Raw genomic sequence first — 17,999 nt, 5'->3', positions numbered from 1 at the left:
AGTTATGTCTGCATGCTAATCCTTATCATGCATATTCACTGTGATACCATCTTTAATTACGTTACCAGATATTGTATTTTCCACCGGGCTACTGCCTCATTCAGGGTGAAACTCATTGCTGTGCTGAGGGTCCTGCACAGGATAGGGCTTAAGCAATGAGCCTTATGCTTCTCCTCTGTACTGGAGTGACAGTAACCCTCAATGAGCAGATTATAGCTGAATGAGAATAGATTGTGTAACAAATGAGTGCAGGGTACACTAGACCACTGTAACTGTAGTAGTTGAATAATGTTAGTGAGCAAATCGGGGACCAATTACGCCCTTAATATTGTGCCTAATTCTAACACACGCACATACACTGCTCATGGGGTATCTTGTCATGACTTCAGTAACACTAGACAAGGAGGCCTGAGAATTTTTCATATGTCATAAAAAGCCAAAAATGAACCATTTTAACCTAAGATTATCATAATTGTTATTTTTTCTTTAGAAACAGGAAAAAAATGTATCCATCCACCTATTGTTGAGAATGGAGATGTAGCTACTTTATCTGAAAAAGAATACACATCTGGCTCCTCTATGGAATTCAAATGCCAAAAGGAAAGGACAGAACAGATCTTTCTGCAACAATGGAATCTGACAAAAGCACCAGTTTGTTTAGGTAAAACTTCATAATGTTTTCTTAGGCCTTGAGAGCTTTTTAGTGTTTCACTGGACCCAGTTCATCTCTTGTGTAAATCCTAATTTCAGTGTGCTTACCTGGGGTTTACCAAGACCACTATTCTCTTTTGCTTATATAACATGCTGTTTAAATTCCTCATTTTCTGCAGAACTGCATTTCACAAGATTCTGTGGTGCAGTAGGATAAACATGTAAACTGCAGTATGTAACAATATTTTTCTTTTTCTTATTTTAGAGCCATGTGCTATGTCAGTGAAAGAAATGGAAAACCGGATGGTAGAGTTGAATGGGAGAGCAAATGAGAACTTATTGCAATGTGCGTACCTAGAATGTCCTCTCCATGGATCATCACCTTGTAGTGGTGGAGAGGCTTGCGTGTCAATGACCCCGAGAGCAATGCTGCCTGGAGTCATATACTCCCTTAGGGTCACCGATGGCAGAATGGTCAAAGGCAGTGGTCCAAACAAGGTGTGATCCAAGAAGCCCCTAACAGCAGAGCAGACGGAGGATAACTGCACAATGGAGGTGAAACTATTGTGTAATGTTACAATGGCTGTGAAAGTGGATGAAGGCTGCAGCAGATAGAGGATCTCCATGGTGTCCATGCCATTGGTTTCAAGTCTTCTATCTGTCAAGGGTAGTGTGGTGACTGTGGTGCACCAGTCTCCCTACTTTAAAATAAGTCCCGCACAGGCATCTTCCAGTTTTTGGGAAAATAACATTTGACTTGGGGAAAATGCGGTGGCGATCAGCGAGTGGCAATGGGAACAGGACAGTGAAATCCAGAAGTTCATAGTCATACACCGACACACGGGAGGCGGGTATGTGATACAGTCATCTTGCTCGAGGACTGAGGTGGGTCGAGCATCTTGGCAGCTGCACCAACGACTGAGCAGTCCTTTTTAGGATCCACTCTGCTCACCCCACATGAGGAGGGGGTTAGAAAAGGTACCCTAAAAACAGTCTTGCCTCTGTTTTTTCCTCGCTGGATAGCCGCATCCAGCAGGATCATTGGTTGGCCCTATCTGAGGTGGAAGAGTGGTTAACTCCACTCAAAACCCCAGGATAAGTTGCCCAAGAGGCCTCCATGATGACAATTTTTCTCTCTCTAGCCTTCAAAACATGATTTACCACACAGTGCTGCTTCTCGCCAGAATTCAAAGTGTCTGTTTGGCCAATGAACTTCTGATCAATGTTTGATAAACACTTGTGCTTGCATAATGCTATCCTCCACAGCCAAAATGTATGTCTTAGGACTTGGCTTCGCTAGAGTTTTTTACTGCCAATTTACTCCAGGACTTAATATGAGCATAAAGGGTGGTTTGGACACATCCCAAAGGTTTGTGGTTAACCAGAGGTAATGATGCCTAGACTGATGCCATGGTCAAATCATGTTAGTATTCTGGGACAAATGTTTGAGGAGAGTTCAGACTAGCTTTTACAGACTTTTACTAGCTTTAGTTAACTGGTAATCAATTGATTTGAGGTAAAAACTCTACTATAGATATACCATCACTGTTCTGTCTCCTGCACCTGCCAGCCCAGCTATACCTCATCCTGCTACCTTTTGAGGAGGGGAAAACACTGGGGCCCATACAAGTGTATCCTGAAAATCCTGCCACCTTCAGAGAGAGAGAGACCCAGCAACTTGTTAATCAAAAATTGATGTATGTGTGTAGCGGGGCAGTAACCCCACTCCTGCCCTGAAGGGCTTAAAATAGCCCTGTGGGAGGGCTGTGGTGGGGAAATAATAAGCCTGGGATGATTGGGGAAGTAGCTGCATCTGGGCCACACCCCAGTCAGGCTGCAGCTGGCCCTATAAAGGCGCTGCTAGGCTGGAGCTTGGGAAGTCTCTCTCTCTCTCGCTGTTGAAGGAGATGGGCCTGGCTGCTGGGAGCACAGCAGGGTACCTAAAGTGGAGCAGGGCTGGGGAAAGGCCAGAGGCTGGGGAGGGGAGGCTGGGGAGCTCCATCCTGGAAAACCTCCAGGCTGCAGGCCTTGTTAAAGGCCGAGAAGGTACAAGGGTAGGCAGAGGCAGCAGGTCCAAACCCTCCTTGCCAATGACGAGTGGCAAATATACTGTAGTCCGCCTCAGTGAGCGGGGGCTAGATGGTGACTGGCAGTAGCGATTGAGGAGAGGTGGGGATAGGGGGTTGGGGGTTCCCCGGGGAGGGGAGACCCAGCGAGACTGAATAAGTCATGAACTCCCTTTCCAGCCTTTCAAAATGCCAGGTCTCTTCAGACCCACAGAAACTCTGCATGAACCCCTAGGTGAGCAGATTGTAGTATTTAAACCCTGGTGGTAAAGAATTAATTGCTCATTTTGCATAATGAAGCTTTCTGAAGACCAAAAATATATCTTAAGCAACCTGTGTTTATCAAAGATTTATACATGAGGGATGTCTCTGAACCCTGAGTATTTGATACCTTGCGTTTGTCTCAGCAGAAATATCTTTGACATCATACTGTGAGGGGAGAAATTCCATGTAATCAAAGAGAGCAATGGAAAAAAACAGATTGGACAGTATTCCCAGTGGAGTTTACATATGTTATCTCTGGTATCCTGATGTTGAAAGAGAGGTAATAGAGAGAGAGAGAGGTATTGAGTGGGAGTAGAATGCATGATCAGTCTTCAAAAGCAGTTGCTGAGGACAGAATGCAGAGAAGCGCAGAACTCAACACCAGCCATTACAAGTACTGGATTTAATTGGTCAACCCTCAGAATGACTTTGCTGAGCTGTATCATCATTCAGATACTCTGGGCTTTCTCTGCTAAGGGACAAGGTAAGATGCAAAAGGAACCAAATATTCAACAACACTTTAACTTAACACTTCCCTGGTGTGGGGTGATATTAAATATGTTCAATGCTGCACATAGTCAAGTGCTTGTTACAGTGAACTCTCAAATACACAATTGAGCTCATGTCATTTGACGGAGACATCCCCAACCCCTCTTTACAAGGACAAAACAATCAAATGTACAGTAAACAGGAGACAGCCATTAACAACAGAGTGAATGAAAATCTTTGAAGGCAGAAGGTGTGTTATTGACTCTCATTTTTGGGTAGTTCTAGAGAATATTTCCACTTGTTAGCGTTTCTGCCTGTTAAAACAGGGCTGAGTGCATCCCCCAAAATATAGCATCGTTCAGAGTGTAAAAGCTGAGTACATCTGTACGTGTTACTTCTGTTATCAGAACAGCTGATGAAATTCACTCGTATTCATATATCTCTTATTTATGCCACACTATATGAATTGTAATTATATTCATTGTGTTCTGGTTTGTTTAGAAATTGTGTTTTGTGCCACTCCCAGATTCAGTGTTATATGGATGGAAGAAAACACTCTGGCATGTGGGCCTGATTTATAGACACCATGGAGACAGGAACCTTACATATGTGTATAGAGTGAGTGGGCATTTTGATTTCTGACACCAGACATGCTTTGTCCATTCCCACAATGTCATATAGTAAAATATGTCTTGGAGTGATGACTTTCCAGGAGACTGTGGGGTTCCTGAGCAGATAAGGGCTATTTATGTTTAGTGGCAGGAAAGGAGGATCCATCTGAAACCTAATTTTTAAAGGGAACATGCTCTGGGGATAAATCAGGGTTGAGCAGTGAAGGAGTCTTGTTTGTAAGATGCTTGTTTTATTTGACTACTAAGGATTATGTTCAGCATTTCTGACCTCAGGGTTAATCCTGCCAGGGTCTACTCTACTCACAATTAAACCAGCCTATCTGTTTAGAGGAAGGGGTAGACCTTCCACCTGGAATGAGCAGGGAGGGTTCTGCTCCCGGAACCCGCATATTGCGGGTAGTCTCCTGATCTTGATCACAAAGCCAGTAGTAGATCAGGTCCCAGCTACACTGGAAATCCCATCTGCATTTTTGACATGGCAAGACTGTTGCACTGCTCTGGGATAATGCCATCAACAGCCTAGGAGTGTGTGTGAGCGGGATATAAGGCACTTTTGGAGAAAGGGTTCCAGCTGTGGGATGAACTTCCAGAACAGATTAGACAAATAATATCTGTCCAACTTTTGGTGTCACTGCAAGACTCTCCTTTTTTGATAAAGCTTTTCCGTCCTAATCAGAATGACACTTATAACAACAACTACCTGCTCCCCACCTAAAAAATAAAATAAAATACCCTAAGCAGATCCTCCCAGCAGCAAAGATAGGAGAAGAGCTATAGACTTCATCAAGTCCACAGGGATCTCACTTTGACAGTCTTATGCAGAAAATGCTTCTATAATGCAATCCTTGGAGTTAGAAAAAAAAGTTGGATATAAATAATGTTAATTGAAGGAATTTACAGCCTAATGCCCTGTTTCCAGTTAAACTTGTTTGTCTTTTGTTTAGTAATTGCATGTGATCCTCTAGCAGTAAATAATGAAAACTACCACCTTGAAAAGAATGTTCAGAAAAGAGGATATAATCAGAGTAGAATCTAATTATAGATTTCACTTTGATTCGGACAACAGGGAAAAGACCACGGAATGCACAAAAAATGGCTGGTTACCTATTCCAAGATGTGCCACAAGAAGCCTGCTCTAGCATCCTATCAGACAGGAGAAGTGTGTGCCTTATACTATCTGTTTGGGTGGTTGTAGCATGTTCCTCTGGGTGTTGTGAAGTGTGTTGAAGTGATGGCTCCGCCTTCCAATTTCTGTTATGCTGTAATTTCTAAAGCCGTCATTTCCTGACTGGTAGGAAAAGCTTATAGGGGTGAGAAATAAAATAACTCAGACCATCAGATTGTATATGTCCTGGAAATGGGCTAGTCACTAAATGTCACAATTTGGCTGGATTATAGATGGCTCAGGTAGTGACGCCTATTAATAGGATGCCCAACACTTTCCATTATAAGACCTAGTTTTCAGTTGCTTATAACTTTGTCAAACTTTAATCATTCTGGCTGAAATTGTTTATGCTGAGTGTCATCCTCAGTTTGAATTTTGTTTGGAAATTTCTGTTAAAATAGATATTTCAGCCATTTATAACAATGAAATGAGATAAATATTTTGTTTTGCATGTGTTAACGTATTCTTACAAATGTTTGGTTAAGGAGCTCTAGCACCCATGTTCTTTGGCGTAAGAAATTGAAATCTGGCTGGGATTTCCACCTGGTGTCAGGGATGTGACTTTTTCTATGCTTCCCAAATCTGGCCAAGTTATAAGCATAGGAAAATCTCAGTTTGCACAGTAGAGACTTGTTAGCATTTGACGGATAAATTCTCTCAAGATTCTGTCTGCACTGCACATGCTCCAGGGCTGCAGGTGTTGTGCAGGACTTTCCTGATAATTGCTCCTCCCGACTTTTAAGGGCCACTGTTGTGCCAGGAGCCAAAACTGAGAGCAGGAGCACAGGGAGCAGAGATGGGGAGTAGAGTGGGGATAAGGAGAAACAGGTGCAGGCTGAGAATTATTACTGTTATTTATTGCACCCAAAAGTACAACTGGCTATTCACAGAAGATAAGAAAATACCTCATACCTGTTCCAAGGAGTTTACAATCTAACTATTAGATATGACACAACCAGTGGGGGTGACAAACAACAGGAATGGACTGAGTGAGGAAGGGCAAATATCACAGCAACATGATCGCACAGTTGCTCATGTCAGAAAGGTACATGGCCATAACAAGTCTCCTGCTAGAATTGGTATTTTTGTGTTTTTTTTAGGCAGACCAAGATAGTAACATGTTTAGAGTTTTTAAACAGGAACACAGTAGAACATAAATGCTACTTACTGTTATGGAGGCATCTTGGAGAAGGCAACCAGTTGTTTTTTGTGCATATAACTTTGGTGTGCAGATTTTCAGGACTATATTCATGAACACACACACATGAAATTTCATCAATTTTGTGGTAATTTTCCCCATAGTTGTATATAAATTTACCACCTTCCAAATGACTGACAACACTTTCCTAAAGACAAAAAGGTTAAGTGCATCTAGGAACTGGGCATCTTTTCTAGCAACTGGGCATTTTTTTCTTTAAAGTATACTCTGACTGTTCTTGAAGCAATTCCATTCCCAACTCATCAGCTGTTACCCAAGGACGAAAACCAGACCACACAGAAGTCAATAGGAGTTTTGCCATTGACTTCCATGGCACCAGGATTTCATCCCAAGCTCCTAAGGCTTCATGCTAAGTCATTATTCACCCACTTATCACTGACTCTGAGGGTTTGGCTACACTTGCAGCTGTACAGCGCTGGGAGCTAAAGCTGTCTTCGTACAGCTGAGTAGGGAAAGCGCTGCAGTGTGGCCACACTGACAGCTACCAGCGCTGCAGTGTGGCCACTTTTGCAGCATTTGCAGCGGTGTTGGGAGTGGTGCATTATGGGCAGCTATCCCAGAGTTCAAGTGGCAGCAACGTGCTTTTCAAAAGAGGGGGGTGGGGTGGAGTGTGACAGGGAGCGTGGGGGAGACAGAGAGAGTAGATTTTTGGAGCTGACACTGTGTCAGCTCCCTGCGTTGCTAGTTCTAAGGACTTGAAGATACACAGCACCAACCTTCAATCATTTTAAAAGTGTTGACCCCTTCCCCAACCCCTCTCTCATTCACTAAATGCAAATAGTCTTCAGACCAGATAAGCAGCTGCTCCAAAACAGACCCCCCCCCATTCCCACCCCTCCAGGCTGCTTCTCTCCTCAAGCAAACACTAGCTGTGGACATTCATCCCCCTGCCTGCCTCTGCTCGAGCAAACAGTAGCTGTGTTTCTTTTTAGATAAGCAGCTCTGGGAGCCCCGAGTTCACAACAAAACAAAGAGAGGCATCACAACAAAACAAAGAGTGTTATCTTTACTTAAAAAGCATTATGGGAAGGTTCTGGAGGTCAGTTACAGTGTAGTAAGATTAATCACTGTTTACACTGGCACCCCAGCGCTGCAAGAGCAGCGCTGTTCTCTTTATTCCTCTCGTCGAGGCGGAGTACGGCCAGCACTGTAGCTAGGGAGATACAGCGCTGTATGTGCCTTGCCAGTGTGGATGGGGAGTAAGTTACAGCTCTGTAAAGCCACCACCAGCGCTGTAACTCTCAAGTGTAGCCAAGCCCTGACTCTGGGTCTGAAGATTTGCTACAGAGAAACACAAGTTGCTCCTTTCTGCCAAGGTCCTAACCAAGAGCTAAGCATGCTGACTCCATAGCCTACCATGCCCCTTAGAGCTGGGATGCAAAGAATGAGGCTCAAGACCAAAATTCTGACCCCCTGAATATTTTTTTAACCCTTTCTCACCCACCTGCATGAGTCATGAGTGGCAGGAAGGTGTTATTGTGATTGAAGCGTGAGATTCTTGTGGTTTTGTGCCTCCTATCAAGACAGTCCCAGTGGGAGAGCCACCCACTCTGTGTAGAAAGGATCCTCTACTTCAGACCCCCTCCTTAGAATTCACCTCTTCTACTGTCACTTTCTTCATTATTTTAACCACCAATGTCTCTGAGTCTACTGTCCTGGTACTAGAACTGCTATCCTGTGCATTGTGATGGTCTGAATTTGACTGTAAACTCTTTGGAGAAGGGACCTTGTCCTTGTTTGAGCCCTGTAAAGTACTGTGTATACTCACAACACTATTTCATTCAGACAGAATCCAATTATAAGTATTGTTTTGACCCACTCCTCTCTTCTAAGTTTTCACAGGCAGTAGTGATTCCTGACAGCAACTTTATAATTAATCTAAGGGGGATTTTCAGGTAGTTTTTTAAATGTAGAAAAAAAACTTTTCAAACATCCAGGCCTCAAAAAATGAGTCTTTTTCTAAAAGCAATAGTAAGAAAAAACATATGATATTTCTGCCATTTCTAGCTGTAAGACAGAATAGTTCATATGCTCAAAAATCCATATAGTGCCAATTATTGTACAGCCCCATGCCTAGTATAAGCAATTATAATTTCAGTTTTGAAATTAAAAAGTTATGATTGTCTGTGTAACCATTAGCCAGGCCACCCTAAATGCTGAAGTGCTCACTGGTTAAACTGTTAATCACTGAGGGCACAAAGCTATAAGTGTGAATCTCTTAGTATTTATCATTTTAACTACTACAGCATTGAACTGCATTCCAACCTGCTAAGACTGTGGGAAGGCAGCGAGGTGGGGTGTTGAATTAGGGGAGTCTGGAGCAGGCCAGGCAGAGGGAGAGAGGATGTGTGCTCAGTGCAGCTCCCAGCTCCAGTGTGGAGATACATTTTTTTGGCTGGTGGACCTGGTAAAGTCTCATGGAGGAAAGCAGGACCACTCTTCCTGCAGACTTTCAGCACCCTCAAAGGAGGTGATTTGTGATTAACAGTGGAAGAGCTAGTGTAGATTTGGCATGACGGTATCACAGGAGAAGGGCTGACTTGGGACTGGACTCAGACCTAGAATTAGGACATATACTGAGGTAGCTGAGGTGCAAGGCTGCAGAAGTGGGGAGCAAGAACTGGCATGGGTCTGGGATCAGGCTGTGATGAGTGGTGATGGAAACAGGGCTGGAGACTCTCTGAAGGGCCAGGGAACAGGGCTAGCCAGACTGTAATACATTTGTAGGTGCGCCATGAAACACTCTGATTAGCAGACTGAGAAAACTTGGGTGTAGGTCACAGGTTTCTCCAACTGGAAATCAAAGCTTTCCACTTCATGCAGTAAGGCTCTAGCTTTATGAAAACTAGCCTGAGAAAGCTCTTTGGCTCTTTCTGCCTCCCCAGTCTTGCAATTAGTATCCATCCCAGAAGCAATCTTCCAGGTACCCAGCCTATATACATTATTTATGTGTGGTTTCAAGATGTTGATAGAGAATATGTGACCTTGAAGGGTGAGGTTGTGTGGGAATTGTGGGAGCAAGACTTCCTTTGCTTTAGATTGTAACATTTTCAACATCACACAACCCCTCTGGTGATTTCTTGTGACCTCTCTTGGAGGTCACAACCCTCTGGCTGAGAAACACTGGTCTAATGGATAAGACACAGGCATGGGAATCAGGAGACCTGGGTTTTACTCCTGACTCTGCCACTGACTTGTTGTGTGAACTTTGGAAGTCATTTCACCTTTCTGTGAGACTTTTTTTCCTACCCTTACAACTGAATATCCCCAAGCACTAAAGAGCCTGTACTCCCGTTAAGAAGATTTCACAGCCTTCCATACCCCTTCCCATGGGTCTCTACCCACACAGGTTATGATTGATCATTCTAAACCTACCAGACCTGAGCTCCTCTCTGCAACTCTTACTCTCAGAGAATATCAAATCCAACCTCAGCCCCATCCCTTTGTTTCAGGGATGGAAATGCTGGTTGAGGGTCCAGCACTGGGGAGGAAGGAAAAGGAGAGAAAAAAACAACCCCTCTCCAAATCCCTCAACCTGTCTATGTAAGGTCTGTCCCCCATCCTGGTTCCTTCTAATTCTGCTGCTACAGGTATGAGAGGAGTCTTTTTAAAGAGACTCTTATGCTCCTGGATGACAACTTAGGCAGGGAAGTGTAGGTACCAGAATAGAGCAGTGTTGTAACACCCTCCCCTACCCCCACCCCACCCCACCCCACCCCACCCCACCCCAGTCCTTGTTCCTGCCAATGCTGCTGCTGCTTTATGTAATTATTAGTATATATAGCACACTAAGACATTTAAGAAATTAAGGCAAATATACATTTACTTACTAAGGCATATTGGCATTGGATCCCAGCCCTCTTTAGTACAGTTGATTAGATTCCACCTGTCCTTGCTTTTAGATATGTAACCATCAAGACATCTGTAGTACATTGATACACCTAACCGTGCTGGAAAGGCTCATTCTTTGTAGTATTCATAATAGTTAATGCTCATAATAGTTTCTAGATGTGGGTAGCCACAGGGTCTCACTTCAAAAGAAAAGTTTAAAACGTATAACATTACAAGGTACATGCTGGATAAATTCTGAATACTCACTCATTAGTTCTCACCTCAGCTTTAGTACTTTATTATTTGAATGTACCTTCCTTTCTTCTGTAGGGTGGAGAAAAGGGACCACAGGAAGAAACTCAAGATACCTAAGGCAATAACAGTCAGTAGAAAAAGTTCTGAAACTCTAGTGCTTTACATAAAATTTATGTCCGTACGATTTAAATAAAATCAGACATTGTCAGTAAGTTCTTTTATTTATGATACTGACACATTCCCAAACAATAGATTGTGACTTGTCAAAGTAAGGCCTGGTCTACACTAGGCGTTTAAATCGGTTTTAGGAGCGTAAAACCGATTTAACGCCAAAACCGTCCACACTAGGAGGCACCTTATATCGATTTTAATGGCTCTTTAAACCGGTTTCTGTACTCCTCCCTAACGAGAGGAGTAACGCTAGTATCGGTATTAACATATCGGATTAGGGTTAGTGTGGACGCTGATCGACGGTATTGGCCTCCGGGAGCTATCCCACAGTGCACCAGTGACCGCTCTGGACCGCAATCTGAACTCGGATGCAGTGGTCAGGTAAACAGGAAAAGCCCCGCGAACTTTTGAATATTTCCTGTTTGCCCAGCGTGGAGCTCCGATCAGCACGGGTGGCGATGCAGTCCGAAATCAATCTTCTAAAAAAAGAGCTCCCGCATGGACCATGCGGATGTGATCGCTGTAAGGGCAGGCAAATCCGTTCTATCAGCGCTCCGTTACAGAAGATGAAATTCAGAATCCTTTTTTTAAAATCTCCAGACAGACGCCATAGCAGGGACTCAGCGCACTGCAGCGTGACAAGCGTAACGGAAAGCCAAAGAATCAAATGGACGCTCATGGACTGGAGGACTGAAGCTATCCCACAGTTCCTGCAGCCTCCGAAAAGTATTTGCATTCTTGGCTGAGCTCCAAATGCTTCTAGGGTCAAACACAGTGTCCGCGGGTCAGGGCATAGCTTGGCAATCTACTCACCCACCCCCCACCCACCCCAAGAAGCGAAAGGTAAAACCATCCTCTGACTTTTTTACATGTCACCCTATCTTTACTGAATGCTGCAGATAGACACGATGCTGTAGCCGTCAACACCAACATCCTTGCTCCCGCCATGGGCGCTGATGGTACAATATGATGGCAATCCATCCTCGTCATCAGCATCAGCTGATCGTACTAAAAGATGGAAATCCATCCTCATCATCAGCCTCAGCTGATGGTACAAAAGGACTGGTAACCGTCCTTGTCATCAGCCTATTGGCCCTAATTTTTTCTGGTGGATGGATGGTGCAATATGGCTGGTAACCATCCTCATCATAGCAACAGGGGGCTGAGCTCCATCAGCCCCCACCCTTCATGTGTAAAGAAAAGATTCAGTTGCCCCTGGACTAGCAGTGGGATGCTGGGCTTCTCTCCTACACACTGCTTAATGTCCTGTCTGGACTATCATAGCAGCTGGAGGCTGCCTTCCACTCAGTTCTCACTAACAAGTCAGTGTGTCTTATTCCTGCATTCTTTATTAATTCATCACACAAGTGGGGGGACAATGCTACGGTAGCCAAGAAAGGCTGGGGGAAGAACGGAATCAACAGATGGGGTTGTTACAGGAGCACCCCCTGTGAATAGCATACAGATAATAATTTCTGCAGGCTCTGACACAGAGCAGCTGTGCTCTCTGGTTCTATGATACGGTGGTTCTCTAGCACACTTGCCCATATTCTAGGCAGGACTGATTCTATTTTTAGATACCAAAAAGGAGGGATTGACTCAGGGAGTCATTCCCAATTTTTGCTTTTGCGCCCCTGGCTGATCGGCCAGGGGCACTTATGACAGCAGCTAATGGTACAAAACGATGGAAGGTGCAATATGGCTAGTAACCAATCTTGGCTTTTGCGCCCCTGGCTGATTGGCCAGGGGCACTAGCAGCAAATGGTACAAAAGGACTGGTAGTCATGATCATCCTCAGTTCCAATTTATGGAAGGGTTTGGATGGTGCAATATGGCTAGTAACCATCTCTGCTGTCATGCAAAAGCAAAAGCATGCTTCTGTGTAGCGCTGCTGAATCGCCTCTGTGAGCGGCATCTAGTACACATACGGTGAGAGTCACAAACGGCAAAACAAGCTCCATGATTGCCATGCTATGGCATCTGCCAGGGCAATCCAGGGGAAAAAGTTGCGAAATGCTTGTCTGCCGTTGCTTTCCCAGACGAAGGAGTGACTGACGACATTTACCCAGAACCACCCGCGACAATGATTTTTGCCCCATCAGGCACTGGGATCTCAACCCGGAAGTTCCAAGGGGCGGGGGAGGCTGCGGGAACTATGGGATAGCTAGGGAATAGCTACCCACAGTGCAACGCTCCAGAAATCGACGCTAGCCACGGACCATGGACGCACACCACCGATTTAATGTGTTTAGTGTGGCCGCGCGCACTCGATTTTATAAAATCTGTTTTACAAAACCGGTTTATGCAAATTTGGAATAGTCCCGTAGTGTAGACGTACCCTAAGAAGAAACAATTAGAAGAAACACAGACATAATCCTAGGATCCCTCAGTGATGTAAATTTCCCCATATGAACCCCAAAACTTTGCCCCATACATTAGCACAATGCTCATCTGATGGCCCGGAAGAAAGGACCAATATGACAAAGGTAGAGAGTTCTTCAACCATTACATTACTCATGGAAACACTTTGGTAAAGGAGCCCATCCATCTTTAAGACATTGTGTAATCCACCTGTAGCAGGGTGCTGCTGCAAGGGCACCTAATTAGCCACTGCTCAGCCAGCCTCAATCAGGGGAAATAGATTGGGGCTGGGGAGAAGTCTGGTGCCTGGCCTCTGGAACTGGCTGCACCTGTGGGCCTGCTGGTTGAAGAGCCATAAAGGCTGGCTGGCAGCCAGAGCAAGCGGGGAATGGCCAGGGAAAGGGCAGTCTCCAGGCTGGGGGAGACTCCCTGTAAAAGAGGAGACAGTAAGACCTGTAAGGCTCTGTAAATAGTATCACTGGTGGTGGGAACTTTGTGTGAATAAAAGCCACGGGTGCTGCATCAAGAAAAGGTTTGCAGTGCTTTATTGGAACAGTAAAGAGCTCAGCGAGCGGGGGGGGGGGGGAGGAGAGGAGAGGACCCAGTTACACCACCCTACAGACGAAAGGACAGCACGTATTAATTTAGTTGGTAAACAAGGACCAGACCATCAAGTGGGATAAAAGAGGGGTAAATATTGGAGCCCACATTATATAATGCAGTGAGACCTCCATATTTATTGTTATATGCTGCTTTCCACCCCAGCCCTGTTATACATATGAGACCCTATTCATCTCCTGCTCATCTACTTTTGACTGTAACTCGACATTAACTCCATTGGTTATATTCGTAATCCACAATCCATTTTTTCTCCATATTACAAGGATGTTTATGGAAGAATTGCAAAGGAGCTTTTACCCATTTCAGAGAATACTGTTGTGGGTCTGAACAAAGATGTTCTTTGGAGCAGGACCATGCAGCGTATTAATAAATTCTTCATGGTCTCAATTTTCTGGCTCTTTCCATGCTCCTCATCATAGTTACCTGTCTCTAGACCTCCTCTTTCTGCTATATATATATATATTTGCTGTATAGTGATCAGTTCCAGATGTTGGTTTTAGTCTATAAAACCATACATGGTGTGACACATTGGAGGCTCCTTCCGTCCTTATACACCATTGTGACAATTCAGATCAGCTGAGGCACTGCTGCAGACAGTCCCTTGAAGTGCACTCTTGGGGACTGGAGGCAGGACATTCTTGCATATGGAGGGTCCACAACTGTTGTTCTCGCTCCCTGTGGTGATGAGTCAGTTCTGTGTAGCTGATGTTCAGTGCATGGTGCAAGGCTCATTAGTGCAGCCAAGCCTTAGTCTAATGTAAAGCATCTCTCTCCTCTTTTCTGTCAGGTTATTGCAGTGACTGAGCGTTGTGTGTGTTTGTGCAGTAGTGTTCCCAGGTACCATGTTGATAGATGAATTATAAATTATTAAAATAAATGAATTATGAAAGCCACCTGTAAGGTGTTCATTAGTAAGCCAAATGATCTTAGAACATTTCCCTACATCAAACAACAACAATAATCTCTGTGCATCTATTGCAGCTCCAGCATGTGAAGAGCCGCCTGCTATTGATTTTGGGGGGATTGTTAGTGATGACAAATTGGAGTATAAGGAAGGTGACAAAGTGCAATACAAGTGCAATCCTGCATACAGCCTGATGGGAACTGAATGGATCACATGCAGTGGAAAAACCTGGACACCTGCACCACAGTGTTTGGGTAAGAGGAACTGCTTCTTTGCTCTTTCCCACAGACTGGTTCTTTAGTAGAGATGGACCCAAATCAAACCCATGAATTCAAACGCTCCTCAACTATGGGGGATAGGGAAAGTGGTATCAGAATTCAGAGCTGATTCATGTCTCCGATGGACCACACTTGATCTTTGGATCCAACTATCTCGTTTATGGCTCAAACCATATCTGGTCCCTCGGAGTTTCCATTAATGAGATCTCTGCAGATCACCAAATAGTTTCAAATATGAAATTTGAATTAGGCGGTTCTCTTTTACAATAAGACAACAGAATATCTAAATTTATTTATTTATATTACAGAAGAGAGAATTTTCTCCATTTTATCAAATTCCAAGATTTTTGTTGTTAACCCTAAATGCGAGCAATGACACAGGACCTGACTACTGGAGGCATGGTGTAAAAATATCCATAACAAAGAATATGGAGATGAAACACCATTGTATCATCATAAGAAAGAGAAGAGAGCTGCAACATTAGGAGAAATTGGCAAATAATATTAATCAAGATCCTCATTTCAGTGACCTCATAGGAGTTGATGGGCCCCCTAAGGCTGTACCTAGGAGAGGGGTGCATCTCTCCATTTATCATGGCCTGCTTCACTGCTAAAAGTCCCCCACCATGAAAGCAAGGAAAAAACCACTGAGTGAGGGGGATGTTCTAACAGGATATGCCTAGATAAACCTGGGGATGTGCACTATATACATACTACAGCTACGGTGTGTAAAGAAGTGAAATATTCAACATACCTGCAAAGGTCCAATGCACTATTGTTTATTTTTTACATATGCATTATTGTAATAGGCATGGAAGTGATTAAAATTCCAAAATTCTATTAGAAAGTTCATGAATTCTATATTAGTTATTGCAATTAGAGACAGGGTGTGGGTTGATTTTCTTTTAATGTAGTTTACTAAACACATTAGCTGATACACTGCTAGTTTAGCACTGTAATGTTCAGGACACTGAACGTATGTGATATTTTTACTTAAACTGTATAAGGGGGAGTCTTATTAAAAGCAAAGTATCCCAGAACTACTTGCTATTGTACAGGGGCATACTTTTAGAGAAAACTCTAAGATTATACTGCTTGTTAAGACCTAGATAATTGAAATCCTGGCTACTTGACTTAGACAAAGTTATATACAAACCAGACGGATGTGTATCTAGGTTATTCTTCAAGCGATTGCTCATGTGTATTCCACAATAGGTGTGCGTGCTTGCCATGTGCACCAGTGCTGGAAGTTTTTCCCCTAGCAGTACCTGTAGTGGGGAACGCCCCCGCAGCCCCTGGAGAGGCGCCTGCCTGGTTCGGTATAAGGGGAGCTGCGTGCTCCGCACCCCACTCAGTTCCTTCTTGCTGCCAGTGAAGGTGTGTCGGAACTGCTCTGCTCCAGCTTTGCTATAGCTTGTCCCCAGAACTGTTCGTTCATTCAACATTAGTACCTGTAGTTAGTTAGCTGTTTAGTTAGTTTAGGTAGTCAGTGAGCCCGCCCCGGGGTCTTGCAGGTATTCTATGCGAAGGAGTGACCCGCATGCCGACTGTTTGCGCTGCTTGGGAGAAACCCATATCAGTGAAAGGTGCAAGATTTGCAAGTCATTTAAGCCTTGGACCAAAAGAAAAAGGAACATTAGGCCATCCTAATGGAATCGGCACTGACCCCAACCCCGGCATGCTGCTCCGAACCAGTACCCGGCACCACAGCATCGGTACGCGGTGACCCTCTGGTACCATCAACCAGTCAGCCCCACTCCCCATCCACAGGGTATTCCAAGAGGGCCAAGAAGACTCCCTCTTTGCAGTGGCACTGTGGGAAATCTGGGACAGAGGACAGAAGGTGGGCGGGCTCCTAGGACTAGGAGTGATAGAAGTGGTGCCTGAGGAGTTCATGGGCAAGGGGTATTACTTCTGTTATTTCCTTATCCCAAAGGCCCAAGGGGGGCTCAGGCCCATCCTGGACCTCTGAGGCCTGAACCAGTATATGGTGAAGCTCAAATTCCACATGGTCTCCCTGGCCTCCATCATCCCCTCCCTGGATCCTGGGGACTGGTACTCTGTCCTCGATCTACAGGACGGGTACTTCCACATCCACATATTCAAGGAGCACAGATGCTTCCTCCTTTTCATGGTGGGACAGAATCATTACCAGTTCATGGTCCTCCCATTTGGTCTGTCCACTGCCCCCAGGGTGTTTACAAAATGCCTGTTGGTGGTAGCGGTTTACCTCAGATGGTGGGGGGTCCAGATATTCCCCTATCTGGATGATTGGCTTGTCAAGGGCACCTCCCGGTCGCTGGTGAGGGATCACGTGGTGGTCCTCCTGTCCACATGCACTGCCTTGGGCCTGTTGGTAAACAACACCAAGTCCACGTTAGTCCCAGTCTTACGCACAGAGTTTATTGGGGTGCTCCTGGATGCAGAATCAGCCAGGGCCTCTCTCATGTGGGCATGCACGTATGTGGTCCGTCACACCAGATTCAGGATGAGGCCCCTCTAACTCTGGTTGGCCTCGAAGTTTTCCCAGGCCACGGACAGGATGGACAAGGTCCTCACCATGCCGGACTCTGTGATCGCCTCCCTACAGTGGCGGTCCGCCCCAAACAACATGCTCCAAGGGGTCCTGTTCAGGGACAGGGCCCCGTCGTTGGCGCTGTTGTCCAATGCATCGGACCTGGATTGGGGGGACCATGTGGGGAATTTTCAGACCCAAGGTCTGTGGTCGGCTCAAGATCTGATCCTACATATAAACGTCAAGGAGCTCAGGGCTGCGCAGCTGGCGTGTATGGCCTTCCACTCGCACCTAGAGGGCAAGGTAGTCAGAGTCCTCACGGACTCTCACAGTATTTTCCCATGCTATGACTGGCTGATTCCTTAAGGGTTTGGGCCGTCTGTTTTCATATTCTAGACCCCCAGTCCCACAGTGGGACCTGAACCTGGTGTTGACTTGTCTCACGGTGCTCCCATTAGAACCACTGGCCAGGTGCTCCTGGTCTAACCTCTCGTGGAAGGTGGCCTTCTTGATTGCAATCACATTGGCCAGGCAAGTCTCAAAGCTCAGGGCCCTGACCTCCAAGCCGCCATACATG

General features: G+C 45.0%; 1 protein-coding gene across 1 annotated transcript in view; it reads left to right on the top strand.

Annotated features, from left to right (window-relative positions):
• The first annotated feature begins 3,297 nt into the window (after window positions 1–3,297).
• LOC120370159 (complement factor H-like) overlaps window positions 3,298–17,999 on the top strand; it is a 57,267-nt gene continuing 42,565 nt past the window's right edge. Inside the window, exons 1-2 of the mRNA XM_039484437.1 lie at window positions 3,298–3,465; window positions 14,707–14,883. Of these exons, the coding sequence (XP_039340371.1) occupies window positions 3,303–3,465; window positions 14,707–14,883 (340 nt within the window). The 5' untranslated portion in view covers window positions 3,298–3,302. The remainder of the gene's footprint in view (window positions 3,466–14,706; window positions 14,884–17,999) is intronic.

Source organism: Mauremys reevesii, linkage group 8 (genome assembly GCF_016161935.1).
Source record: "Mauremys reevesii isolate NIE-2019 linkage group 8, ASM1616193v1, whole genome shotgun sequence".
In the NCBI taxonomy this organism is placed as follows: Eukaryota; Metazoa; Chordata; order Testudines; family Geoemydidae; genus Mauremys; species Mauremys reevesii.
Note: the sequence above shows the minus strand (reverse complement) of the source record. Positions and strands in the feature narration are given on the sequence as shown.